General features: G+C 36.0%; 1 protein-coding gene across 4 annotated transcripts in view; it reads right to left on the bottom strand.

The window, feature by feature from the left end:
- Positions 1-2093: 2093 nt before the first annotated feature.
- Positions 2094-14649, bottom strand: part of LOC113051387 (rho GTPase-activating protein 6-like) — a 30756-nt gene continuing 18200 nt past the window's right edge. For 2 of the 4 annotated variants that reach the window (XM_026215095.1, XM_026215097.1), the window contains exons 4-12: positions 11655-11935; positions 8786-8984; positions 6584-6639; positions 6105-6255; positions 5786-5934; positions 4799-4975; positions 4439-4527; positions 3819-4018; positions 2304-3159 (exon numbers count right to left, since the gene is read on the bottom strand). In XM_026215095.1, coding sequence (XP_026070880.1) covers positions 2816-3159; positions 3819-4018; positions 4439-4527; positions 4799-4975; positions 5786-5934; positions 6105-6255; positions 6584-6639; positions 8786-8984; positions 11655-11935 — 1646 coding nt within the window. In that variant the 3' untranslated portion in view covers positions 2304-2815. Of the gene's footprint in view, positions 2226-2303; positions 3160-3818; positions 4019-4438; positions 4528-4798; positions 4976-5785; positions 5935-6104; positions 6256-6583; positions 6640-8785; positions 8985-11654; positions 11936-14649 lie in introns of those variants that run through there. The other 2 variants (XM_026215098.1, XM_026215096.1) reach the window with 2 other exon arrangements.

Raw genomic sequence — 14649 nt, 5'->3', positions numbered from 1 at the left:
ATGTTCACAAATGTTATTTGCAAAAATTTAAAGTAAGATATATATATATATATATATATATATATATATATATATAATATTTCATGTTCATGGCCAGGATTCATGTTCATCACCATAAGTTTGATGTGAAAGACACCAGCAGCATTTTTTTATCATTTTCTTGATCAATTAATATTTTGTTTAATAAATATCTGATAAAGAAATACACCTAAATAAAGATCAGATCCTTCTAGCTTCAAGTATATATATATATATATATATATATATATATAGATAGATAGATATATATAGATAGATATATATATATATAGATAGATATATACAGTCTTGTTCAAAATAATAGCAGTACAATGTGACTAACCAGAATAATCAAGGTTTTTCGTATATTTTTTTATTGCTACGTGGCAAACAAGTTACCAGTAGGTTCAGTAGATTCTCAGAAAACAAATGAGACCCAGCATTCATGATATGCACGCTCTTAAGGCTGTGCAATTGGGCAATTAGTTGAATTAGTTGAAAGGGGTGTGTTCAAAAAAATAGCAGTGTGGCATTCAATCACTGAGGTCATCAATTTTGTGAAGAAACAGGTGTGAATCAGGTGGCCCCTATTTAAGGATGAAGCCAACACTTGTTGAACATGCATTTGAAAGCTGAGGAAAATGGGTCATTCAAGACATTGTTCAGAAGAACAGTGTACTTTGATTAAAAAGTTGATTAGAGAGGGGAAAACCTATAAAGAGGTGCAAAAAATGATAGGCTGTTCAGCTAAAATGATCTCCAATGCCTTAAAATGGAGAGCAAAACCAGAGAGACGTGGAAGAAAACGGAAGACAACCATCAAAATGGATAGAAGAATAACCAGAATGGCAAAGGCTCAGCCAATGATCACCTCCAGGATGATCAAAGACAGTCTGGAGTTACCTGTAAGTACTGTGACAGTTAGAAGACGTCTGTGTGAAGCTAATCTATTTTCAAGAATCCCCCGCAAAGTCCCTCTGTTAAAAAAAAGGCATGTGCAGAAGAGGTTACAATTTGCCAAAGAACACATCAACTGGCCTAAAGAGAAATGGAGGAACATTTTGTGGACTGATGAGAGTAAAATTGTTCTTTTTGGGTCCAAGGGCCACAGGCAGTTTGTGAGACGACCCCCAAACTCTGAATTCAAGCCACAGTACACAGTGAAGACAGTGAAGCATGGAGGTGCAAGCATCATGATATGGGCATGTTTCTCCTACTATGGTGTTGGGCCTATTTATCGCATACCAGGGATCATGGATCAGTTTGCATATGTTAAAATACTTGAAGAGGTCATGTTGCCCTATGCTGAAGAGGACATGCCCTTGAAATGGTTGTTTCAACAAGACAATGACCCAAAACACACTAGTAAACGGGCAAAGTCTTGGTTCCAAACCAACAAAATTAATGTTATGGAGTGGCCAGCCCAATCTCCAGACCTTAATCCAATTGAGAACTTGTGGGGTGATATCAAAAATGCTGTTTCTGAAGCAAAACCAAGAAATGTGAATGAATTGTGGAATGTTGTTAAAGAATCATGGAGTGGAATAACAGCTGAGAGGTGCCACAAGTTGGTTGACTCCATGCCACACAGATGTCAAGCAGTTTTAAAAAACTGTGGTCATACAACTAAATATTAGTTTAGTGATTCACAGGATTGCTAAATCCCAGAAAAAAAAATGTTTGTACAAAATAGTTTTGAGTTTGTACAGTCAAAGGTAGACACTGCTATTTTTTTTAACACACCCCTTTCAACTAATTGCCCAATTGCACAGCCTTAAGAGCGTGCATATCATGAATGCTGGGTCTCGTTTGTTTTCTGACAATCTACTGAACCTACTGGTAACTTGTTTGCCACGTAGCAATAAAAAATATACTAAAAACCTTGATTATTCTGGTTAGTCACATTGTACTGCTATTATTTTGAACAAGACTGTATATATATATATATATATATATATATATATATATATATATATATATATATATTGATCCAACCCAACTTTATAGGTTATATTCACATGCAACTTTTATGTAAATATCACCCCCTTGTGGTCCAGTTTTGCCATGCGTTCAGAACATGTTCTCCAAAGTGATCAAAAAATGTCTTATTCTTCCAAAAACATCTTCCATTTCATCTAATCATTCTCAGACTGTGAATGGTCATTGAAGAAGTTTTGCAGCGAAGGGCTTCTTCTGACAACAGGAATCTGAAAAGCAACATGTCTAACATTTAACGGTGCAAATTCATTTCGTTCAGATCGGAAGAACTCAGAGCTACCAAAATGTACTATATACACTTTATTTAAAAAAGATATCACTATATGTAAAAGTTTCTGTAAAGGTAAAGACCGAGCCTCAATCAGCTGCCAGTACATCAGAAAAAGTATAAAACTAATAGCCAGAAGTGAACTTCAGAAAGCTTCCATGTTAATGTAAACAAATATTATAAGAGATTTCAGCCTTTGAAATGTATTTTCAGTGCCCACCGAGTGCATGTTTAGGATTCATGAATATAAAAGCTGCTTTCTATATAGAGAGGTTTATAACAGCCTGTGCTATATTTACATTCTATAATCAGAGATCTGTTTCTTGATTAAATACACTATTCTGACAGGTTTATAATGATTTTTTGATGTATTCTGAAAACCCATCTTGTTCTAGTGGATTAGATTATTTTATATAAACAGTATAGCGTCCGTAGATACATTATTTCTGTGTGTGTATCTGCTGGCAGATCTCTCTCTACACTTTTACGGTTCCATACTCAATCCCCAAACTACATCTGTTCACTTAGGAGTCAAACTACAGTCTCTGAGCCTGACACCTTGCCAGTGAAAAAGTCCCAGAAGTTGCTTGGTGGTTTGCTGTCCTCCGACGTCGTGGATGAGGCGTTGGAGTTTTGTCGTACCCAGATGCCTTTCTCTCTCGGACTCTGTGGTTGAGAACCGCTGTCCTTCCGTCGCAGACCGAAATGAAGGCGCTCCTCTGAGAACGTGTGCCTTGAACTGCCTTTCCTCTGCTCCTGGAGCTCTCTCTCTTCACCCTGAGCATTAGAGGAGGACTGGGACAGACTCAGAAGGTTGTGGTGGGAATGAAACTGCCTCATTTTACCAATGGACTTGGGTGAGATCTCAGAGGAACCTTTTGTAGACAACCACACACACACACAGAATATACATATAATATTAGGTTGTGCTTATTTACACATAGAACAGTACACTACAGTTAAAAATGTTGGTAAGATTTTAAGAAATGTATATTTTATTAGTATGCATTAAACTGATAATTAAAAGTGTCAGTAAAGACATCTATAATGTAACACAAGATTTCTATTTCAGAATAAATGCTGTTCTTTTTAACTTTCTTTTCAAAGAATCCTGAAAAAAATAAAAGTTCCTTAAAATATTAAGCAACGCAGCGGTTTTTCAACATTGGCAATGTTAAAATCAGCATGTAAGAATGATTTCTGAAGCATCGTGACACACTGAAGACTAATGGATGCTTAAAATTTCCAGGAATATAAAACATGTAAAATATATTAAAATAAAAAAGCTCATTTAAATTGTAATGTTTCACAGTATCACTAATATCGCACTATTTTCCTTCAAAGAAATGCAGCCTCAGTGAGCATAAAAGCATAAAACATATCTTATCGACCTCAAAACTTTTGAATTGATTGTAGAGGAGATTGTAATTTCATAATTGCGTAACATTTATAACCTTTTTATCTTACAAAGAGGTAGTAGATATTATTACTAGTCTAACTGCTGTATCCTCGTGAAGAACGTTGTACTACTCACGTTTCCTGTTGGTGTTAAGATGAAGCACATTGAGGAAGACCTCACTGCTCAGACTTCCGATTGCAGCTGTCTCTGGGTAAAGAGGACACAGCGGCTCCAGGGATGAGAGGTCATCACTGGACTGACCCACAGAGTCCAGAGATGCCTGTGTGTCCCTCCTTCCTCCGGAGTCCGTCTCCATCGTCAGGCTGCTACTACTGCTGTCACAATGGAGAGATGCGTATATTAGAGTTTGCACAGTGCCAATTATTGTGCTTTCACATCTGTAATCAAACGCATTAAACATGAGATTAAAATGGCAGCCTTTCATTTAGGGTAATTAACCCATTAACCATGTAAACATAACCCTTTTTAAAGTGTCTGGGTTCTGTCCGTTGAATAAAGTATCTAAAATTCCTCAGATTGAACTACATCATAGAGTGCAGTTGTGCCTGCCCACTTTTTTATCCGTCTTCACTATATACAGTATATCAGTTCCCGAAAGCAAACAACAGTGATAATATACGCTCACGGTCTGCTGTGATACTGCCACAAAATCAGAATCCGTTGCCTTTGGAGAAAACGAATGGGTTTTTTGATCCCTGGAAGCTGAGTGTCACACTTTTCAGTGAAAACCTGACCTGAGCTTCCTACGCAGCAGATAGTCAATGACATCAGGGTCCGTCTGAATGAGGCTCATGAGCACCTCCTGCTGCAGCTCAGCAGACACCTGCAAATAGGAAATCAAAAACACTCACTCAGCTAAAGCTCATACTTTTAGTATAGAAATACTTAAGAAGAAGAATTCAGCAAAGTCATCTTACAAGCTCTGTGCATACAAAGTTACATTTATCATATGCAGGCCTAACATTATATATAGTTATTAATATAGATATTCATTTTTAAATGACCTATGCATTTAATGGTATACACGCTCTACTGTCTATCACTCCGTAGCTCCACCCTCTCTCTCTCTCTCTCTCTCTCTGTCTCTCTCTCACCGTGAAGAGATGTTGGTGGTTCTGGATGAGCATCAGGGTGACGGAGATGATGACAGTGCTGTCTTCTATGCCCAGAGCTTGAGGGCTGAGCTCTCTCTCTGATCCTCTCTCTTTCTGCAGGAGATTGGGCCCAAAGATCACTGCCAGGTTTTCTGCCGTCATCTTATTACCTGAGATCTAATCACAAAAACATTTTTTTTTTGTCAATTTGTTTCAATTTGATTTGAAACATTTGATCAGCAGTCTTTTGTGATGGAGCTGTCATATATTTTAATTTTTTTTTTAAATAATATTTTATATTATTAAATCTAGCACCGTCAGTTACATGACAATGGTTTGCTGATTTACACAGATCCTTTCTTTTCTTTTTTTTATGTCAGTAGATGCATATAAAGAGCAATGGTGCATTTGCTTCAGATCCAACTTCCACCTAACCAAACCTTTAGTAGTGTCCAGTTTATTAATGCCCTGCCAAAGGTTTTGCTCTCACAAGCAGACAAACACCTAGTGAAAATCTGTAAACTGCTGCAGAATCTGTTTGTTCAATCTCTGGTGTTTTCTCTGGAAAGATATTTGTTTTGTTTTGCTTTGTTTCATTGGATACAAAAATGCTGACACAACAAATTATTTAGATCAATAAGAACCAACAGACACTGAGTATATATATATATATATATATATATATATATATATATATATATATATATATATATATATATATATATATATATAATTTGTAATTTAATTGGGAACCTGGTCAGTTTGCTTTCAGAAAGCTGTGTGCAAAAGAGACCATTGGAATTCACTGATTACAAGATATCACAACATACAGATAACTCTTGCTCAACCACTCATCTGTATGAGATAAACATCCCAGTCATTTGATCCATTATATAAAGGCTTTTATAAAAGTGGAGGGGACTAAATTTGCCATGGCAAAACCATCTGTATCACAAATGACATTTATGATGCGACCCCAGAACATACCTCCTGCTGGTTGGGCCCAGTAGAGCTTTTTGCATTCTCCTGTACGGTATGAAGAAGCGTCAAGAGCCTCAGCAGGGTGTCACAGTTACAGGGCGGCAACAGGTACAACAACTGCTGCAGGTATGTCAACTGATCTGCCCCCCTCAACACTGTCAGACAAACACAAAACATCTGGTAAGGTGAGCATACTGTATTTGATAACAGATAATGAGAAGTGTGCTGGATATTACATAGTTGAATTGAGTATCCTGATTCCTGTGTAATGAGCTAAATAATAAATGATGTGTGAGTGCCAGTCTCTGTGATTGTAAGCTCATACGGTTAGCGTGCAGGAAGGCCCGGTAGAGTTCTCGTGGTAACAGGGGGTCCGGCATGTCCCTCAGAAACTCCTTCAGTAATGCAGCCACGTCGTGGACGCTGTGCTCTTCGTGTAACACCACATCTAGCCCCATGTCAAAGTCCTCTCGCAGCTGAAAACACACAAGGACACAGCAGGGTGAAACATCATCAAACAAACCGGCACTGTACACATGACTCAAGTATTTCATGTATCCTGTGCCTGTACAAACACAGTATAATATACACATACAAATCCCAGTCGATCTGAAGTCAGCTATGAAAACAAGACACTGTACTCGGCTAGGATCGGTGTCTAAAACATTCACTGTACTGGAGACGTGATACTGTCAGCAGTGTGTTTCTAGAATCAATGTTGAAGACAGGGGGCGCATGCCACACGTGAACGAGAAGAGATGTGGAGAACTGGCTCTAGAGAGCAGCTGGAACTGACAAACTTACTTGACGGACTCTTTTTTTGGAGCTGCCTACACGGAAAATCCCCAACGTTTTTAACCCTAGAGAGAGACAGAGACAGAGAGATAGTAAACAACTGTTGGGTTCATATTCAATTTTCCTGATTTCATATCTATCTAAGTGTTTTTTGAGTGGCGTCTCATTTGGGTGACCTTCTGTTTGCAGCCTGAACCCGGATGTGTTTAAATTAGTTTACCGATATTTCAGGGAAAGAACACAATTCGCAAAAGTATTTGGGTTTACATTATTTTGGACACGACATTGTTACACTCATACAGTTCATAAACATATCATGAATGTTATGTTCTTTAAACCAGGGTTGTGCTCCATGGAGAACTAAACTGAGAATGCCTTTTAAACTCTTGAACTCTTGAATTACAGCAGCCAACCCAGAGGCAGCATTATAATTAAACTAGAATGAAGCCATTGGTAATCCTGTATTCCCCATCAGGCGTTTAATATCTGGCAGAAAGCAGTTGTCAATGATATCTAAACTGATATTATTTTTCCCAGCTTTTCTCTGATAAGACAAAAAGTTTCCTCTTCTACGTAGTCTTCAGTTTTTTACATGTAATTCTGAAATTTTGTCAGAAACTCATTTCCTGACTAGCCCAATCTTCCACCACAATCCCATCTAGATCAAATTCTCGAAGTGTTTTGTCTTCTCTATACAGGCTGATCTCCTCTATTTCTCCTCCGTCTCTCTCCTTTATCGAGCACCAGTGAGAGTCAGACTTCTGCCTCACATTTGAAGATGAGATCTGGAGCCAGGTCTTGTCCAATGTCTATAATTGCTCTATTTGTGCACAATATAATCTTATCCAATTCAAATTTATTCATAGATTATTTTTTTATAAAATTGAGGTTGGCAAAAATTAAGTTGGTCTCTTATAACCCCATCAGGCCCATGCAGACTTAATACAAATGTTTTGATTATGTCCATCCTTAACTTCTTTTTGGCTATTTCATTTTTAAAATTGCATTTTTTGGAATTCCTCCAAATTTCACAGGTTTACCAACATACTTCTACTATGGAAACAAAATCTTGCTCCATCTTTTGTTGACTGGCTGCTAGATGTAATGAGCTTCATATATTTGAGAGAAAAAAAAGTACACAATGAAAGGCAATACTGGCATATTTTCTGAAACTTTTATTCGTTTTTTTTTTTCTGATTATGCAAATTCTTCTTCTGTAGTCTGCCAACCTAATCATCAGGATGTCCTTGTGATCGTGGCTTGTTTTTGATCAAAAGTGTATTAAGTACAAGTAAGTGCTTTGTATCTACATAATTTATAATTTTTTATGTTTTGTTTGATGATGCAAATATGTAGAATATGTACATGGGTGATTACTTAATTTTTTTGTTTCTAATTTCAGATTAAAAGTTTATTCTATACATAATTTACATACACTATAATTATGTATTGAGGGATTTTTTTTATTGTAATTTTTTGTGGGGAATTTATTTTTTCTATTCTCCTGTATCTTTATCCTTTTATCACTATAAAAAGTTAGAAACCTAGAATGAAATTGGATTCTCTCTCTCTCTCTCTCTCTCTCTCTCTCTCTCTCTCTCTCTCTCTATACTTTCTGATTTCATTCTAGTTTAATAGTTTGTAGCCACATATAGAATTTTGAGTTTCATTTGTATATTTTATTATATTTAATGCATTCATTTTCATTGTATAGACCAAGGTGAAAGATCGCTTTATTTCCCTCTAATTTAATCTAATGTAATACTTCCAAATGGCACTAAAACATGTTCCTGTAGCTCAATTGGTAGAGCATTGCACTATGAAGCGCAAGGTTGGGGGTTCGATTCCCTGGGAACACATGATAGGTAAAAATTGATATCCTGAAGGCACTGTAAATCGCTTTGGATAAAAGCGTCTGCTAAATGCATAAATAAAAAAATAAATATAAAACAATATAAAGTTGTCTGAAAACGATGTGTTATATATTTTGTGTTGCTGTAAGTCCAAATGTTTATCGTTTAGATGGTTAACTTATTCCACTTTATTTATGGAAATAAATCGGTCAGAAATGAATGAAGTTGCCCTGGAATAATGACATTTTCCTTCTGTTTCAAACTTCTCTAATCCATTTCAAATTTCAATTCAACTTCCTGTCCTTCCAGTTTTGAAAGAGATCACTGGCCATGTGCTGTTATGCTGTTTGCAGCTCACCGTAGGTCTCGATGTGTTTACAGCAGCGCTCTACCACTCGGGGAACTTGTCTGTAGATGGGATTGAGACTGAGTTTGGCCTGTGTGCGACCAGCAGCCTTTTTCAGCTCCAGCTCATTAGGGTGAGAGAGCTGCAGAGCTTCAAGTAGTCTGGACTGACTCTCCACCATATCAGAGATGGAGTCCACAGACATCCCTCCCTGACAGAGAGGAAGAGAGAAATCAAAGATAGTAAGACAGATGAATGAAGGTACAGTGTGTGCTGTACGTAAGGCTTAAGCAATAAAGGTTCAAATGACATCATCAATCTCGCGAAAGCTTGTTCCAATTACAATGAATTATTAAAACAGATAAACACCTGAAACCCTGGTCAGAAAAGAGTTCAATGGCAGTGAGAAAAAATCTGAACACAATAAATCTGTTTGCGCTATGTATACAAAAGAAATGTAAACGGATTTCCATGAAAGCTTTTCAGATGTCAACATAATGACTGAATAACCCATTAACTCTTTCTCTCTCCATGTTTGGGTGGAGAGAATGGAGAGTTTGATTTGGCAAAGACCCAGACATAAATCTCATTGGCTCCTGCTGATATGTAGCCTCCCATAGATATGTTGTCTCCAGTCTTACACCCATACGTCATCAAACAATAACCTGAACCACGCTGCCTGCTGCCACTGCTGTAGTTCGTCTTCAGAAAACAATTGAAGATATTTGGATGAAAACCAGGAGGCTTGAGACTGTCCCACTGACTGCAAAGTAAATTACAATGTCAAGATCCAGAAAAGTATGAAAAGGATCGTCAGAATAATCTCAAGCCTCCTGGTTTTCATCCAAATATCTTAAATTGTGTTGTGAAGACCAACAAATCATTTACAGGTTTGGGACGACATGGGGTAAGTGATTACAATGACTAAATTTTCATTTTGGGGTGGAGCATCCATTGAACACTATTTTATTTATTTATTTATTTAAGTGGTTATAGCATACATTTAAGTCAAGTCACATTTTATATACTTTATACAATACAGAGTGTTTCAAAGCAGCATAGAAATAAACTGGAAAATAATAGTGTAAATTTTAAAAAGTTAAAGTATTAAACAACTTCAATTTCAGCTATAAAGTAGCTCTAGAAGACAACAATGCCATTATTCAGCTTAATTTAGTTCAGTGTTGAGCCAGTTTAGTTCAATCACAGTGAATAAAAGTTTTTAGCACATTTTAGTTATAAATGATCATGTACTATGGTAAGAAAATTATATAAGACATTCATTAATTGATTTGTATTGAACTGACATTTTTACTTTTAGGAATTTAATTTGAATTACAATTAATTAGGATTCTATATTTAATTTTAATTTTAATTGAAATAGTTTACATTAACTTTATACCATCTTAGATACCCAGTGTTGGGGTAGTTACTCAAAAAAATTAATTAGTTACTAGTTACTTCTGTAAATTGTAATGAGATTACTTTACTAGTTACTGCATTTGAAAAGTAACTTCACTACTTATTACTTTACTTTTTACTTTTTAGGGCCCTATAAAACCTGTTTTATTTTTTCCCAAATTCCATTTAATTTTTTTCCAAATTCCGTTTTTCCGTTTAAATTTTTCTGGATTCCATTTTTTTCTGCTTATTTTTTTCTCAACTCCTTTTTAATGGTTAAATTTAATTGCATTAATCAAATACTTGTCTTTAAATTAAACCGGACTTTTATTTTGACGTGTTAACATGAATACCTATACAGTTCTGTGTATGTGATGTGATGCTAGTTTTACTCAAATCAAACGGTCAAATGCTCATGAAGTGAACGAGCATGACTCTCAGTGCAGCTCTGGAGGGGGGAAAAACATTTCATAAGGCTATTTTAAGAAATAATTGAATAAATTAAGTAGTTTTTATGCATGTAAATATGTCAATGACTTGCTGAAGTGCATGAAAACCAGCTATGTATGTATTAGACCCGGAAATAAAGTCTCTCTCTCTCTCTACTGTATAAAATGTACATTATATATTATGTAAAGTATAATATTATACACTATAATATAATATAGTATTGTATTATAGTTATTATATCCAAGTTGTCTGTCTTTAACGCAACATTAGGTTAATGTCAATAAACGATCATGTACTACAATTACGAGTCATTCTATAAGGTGACATTTCAGCACTTGACAAACGGACAGCGACTCCTCTAGGCAGCACTTAAAGCACAGCTACGTGCGATTGCTTTATGTGCATTGTTGGGAAATGCACGTGAAACAATAACGAACGATGGTAAATTTACTCTTAAAAAATGCTCTTAATCGTAAGAACTAAGTTACCCCCAACACTGTAGATACCATTATCTCAAAATATGACTCCATAAAGGTTTATTTTTTATATATATTTCTGAATCTGAAGTTTATCATTGACAGTGACAGTGTCAATGAGATCAGTGAATTATCTCCTTTTTTTGTTATTTTGTTTTAATCTGTGAGATGCATGGGGAATTCTGTGAATGAAATGATGCCAGGTTAGTGATAGCAAGGAGTTTTTATTGGCTCAGGTTTATATTTGCGTAGATAGTGTCCTCTTCTCTTACTTGCTGACGTATTAGATGTCGGCAACAATCTCTCAAAGTAATAGCACACGTAAATGTGTTGTCATTTATATCTGTCAGGCCTAAAGTTATGCATTTGATGTTGTGTGTAATAATGAATTGCAGATGTTTTTCAGGTTAGATGTCCAGCATGACTCGGGTTCTGTGTTTTAATAATCAGCTCTTGATTACTAGATCAAAAGACCAAACTCATACTGTACATACCACAGCTTTTAGAAGATTTTTTTTTTTTTTTTTGAAGTTTTAAAGATAATATGCACTTACCCGTCTGTGAGTGCGTGAGGTGTTGTCCATGAACGCTGATGAGGGATGTTTGCTGTGGGCCTCCAGTGCTGGTGAGGAGGCAGCATCAGGTGATAAGGATGTATTTCCCAGCCGCTGGTTTCCATTGTGCTGCCTTTTCTCGGCACGGAAGTGAAGAACACTGGCCTCCAGGTCCAGACAGTCCCGTCGGCTCTCTTTCAGGGCATCCTGCCGTTGCTTGTATGCCCAGTCGTTTGCGATTACCTGGGCGAGCGGGATACCGAATGCTTTGGCTGCAGACTCTGGTGAAGAATCCAAACAGTTAACAGACAAATGACTTTAACAGTAGGCTTATGGATAGATTTTGATATTTAGTGTCTATAGTTTCCAAAGCTTTTTTGATTAGATGTACTGGTAAATATACTGGTAAAGAAATGAGTAGACTGAATGCACTGTAAGTCTGTGCTGGATAAAAGCTTCCGTTAAATGCATAAATGTAGATGTAACATAAAGGGCGTGTTAAAATCTTGGAGTTTTGGACTAGTTTGACACTACATTTCAGGAAGGGAGTGTGTGAAACATGTCAAATTCATTCTTTATTTCAGTAAACAATGACTCTGCACATATCGAATGTCATCACAAAAACCTCTAACTCATTATTTTTTATCTTCCTATATTTTTATATCCTATGTAATATATATTCTATATTAATATCTCTAAGCCTTTTATTTCAGGTCAATTTTGAGATTTTGCATCCATAACTTCTTTCAGACTAGTGAAAAGGAAACATCCAAAACACATTTAATTGTTTAGTTTATTACACTTGATCTATTTGCGTCTTTAGATTTCAATTACAATACATATCTTTAAAAGCGGTTTTCTCAAAATCGGAGAAAATATTTTTTATGTTCCACAGAAGAGAGTCATTCAGGTTGAGAAATGATGACAGAATTTTCATTTTTACATGAATTGCCCTTTAAAGTTAATATTTGATTGTCTTTAATTTGACTATGAACGATACTGCACTTTTAATATCTATGGGCCACAAATGACATTGTCGATTTTTACATAACTCGAAAGTATCATATAAAGACTATAACGTTTCAGACAAATCTTCTTATGATCAGCCTTCCTGTGCTGTTCAGTAAGTGATCTCATGTGTAGCCGCTGTTTGCTTTTCTTGTGCTAAGAAGGAAAACATCTTTATTTGCCCAATGGGATTAAATTTAGAAAGCTCTATTCGACATATGGCACACATCAACATACTGCTTAAAACATATTTGGGAAAGTAAATAAATACATACATAAAACAAAAAAATAAATGAAACATAAAGTAACAAAAATATGTAAACAACTGTTAGCAAACAAAATTTAGCCTCTCTTGTATATCTACAGTTTGATAGTTATTTAATTAAACTATTTCAGAGATGAGATGTAATAGCACTTTTAAAAACCCTGTTTCTGCTAGATTTTACACGCTTTACCTCAAAGAAAGCTTTATTTATCATATTCTACTAAAGCAGCCTAAATGTAAGTGAACTACTGTCTATGTAGATGGGGAGGAACAAAGGCATGATGCATACGTAAAGCACACTCTTTTAAATAGCATCTTTAACACCCTAACAGGACTACACTGAGGTTACATCTAATCTGTTTTGGCCGTCAAAGCAACACAAAAGCAAAGCAGTCTTGTCTTCCTCTCTCCTCCCTCACAATCCCTTTTCTCTTATCTCTGCCCCAGGGCTTAAAAGTCTAGTCGCAGGTCAGGTTAGTTTGGTCCACTAGTTGCTAGTCCTTGCTAAGCTGGATGAATATGGGGATTGAGTCCTCTTTAAATAAATTCCTCCTTCTACCCTATCACCATCCTTCATTCAGCCCTCCCCACCCGTCACCTTGAGCTGACGCACATGCTGGAAACAAGTGCCAGACTGTGGTTGCAGGTGGCAGGCGTTTGGCTGAACTCCAGGAACATGGCCAAACAAATCCGACAGACTCAGGTATAAGTGCTGCTTTAGCTCCGGCAACTTCAGTCTGACCTCTTTACATATCTACAAACTCTCATCTGAATGTTAGTAGCATACAGACTGGCTAACTGAAATGCACTTGCAAAGTTACATGCAGTCAAGAGAATGTCTGTTGGGAGACCATCAAAAAAAAAAAAAAAAAAAAAAAAAAAAAGCAGATATAAAGCAGAGAGTCTTCTAATAATCGAATGACAGTAATAGGTGAAAAGTTACTTATTGTCAACAGAACGCTCAAAAGGGACCAGCAAAATAAAGTTTTTTTTTTTTTAATTGCTACTTTTATTAAGTAATGATGCATTGAAAGTTGATCAAAAGTGAAGTCTTTTTGAAATTTCTATGCATCAAGGAATCCTGAAAAAAAATACATCATGGTTTCCACAAAAAGATTAAGCAATGTTTTCAACATTGATAATAATAAGAAATGTTTCTTCAGCACCAAATCAGTATATTAGATGATTTCTGTAGGATCATGGAGATTGGAGAAAAATTCAGCTTGGCCGTCACAGGAATAAATTATTTTCAAATATATTTAAAGAGAAATCAATTATTTTCAAAGTGTACTGATCTTTCACAATATAACTATTTAACTGTATTTTTGTTTAAATAAATGCAGACTTGGTGAGCATAAGAGACTTTCAAAAACAATACATTTTACCAACCCTAAACTTTTGAACTGTGTAGTTACATCAAAAAATCTAGTGTAAATAAAACTCAGTTTAATCAATACAACTCACGAGTTTTTGTTGAGCATCCTCACAAAAACTGGTTTTACTGTTTACACACTGGAATGGTTTCAGAATGGTTTAGATGGTATCAGTATGTGAGTCAGTAGCCATTATTTTAGCCCCTTGAAGTCGAAAGTAAAGCAGTCAGTCAAGTTAAAATTATTTAGTAAACTGGATAAAAAAAAAAAAAAACTTGCAGTACCCAGTGTGTGACATCACAGGGTTGGTTTGCCCCTGCTGGTTTGGGGTGAAGACAAGCTGCAGGTT

Source organism: Carassius auratus, chromosome 32 (genome assembly GCF_003368295.1).
Source record: "Carassius auratus strain Wakin chromosome 32, ASM336829v1, whole genome shotgun sequence".
NCBI lineage: Eukaryota > Metazoa > Chordata > Actinopteri > Cypriniformes > Cyprinidae > Carassius > Carassius auratus.
Note: the sequence above shows the minus strand (reverse complement) of the source record. Positions and strands in the feature narration are given on the sequence as shown.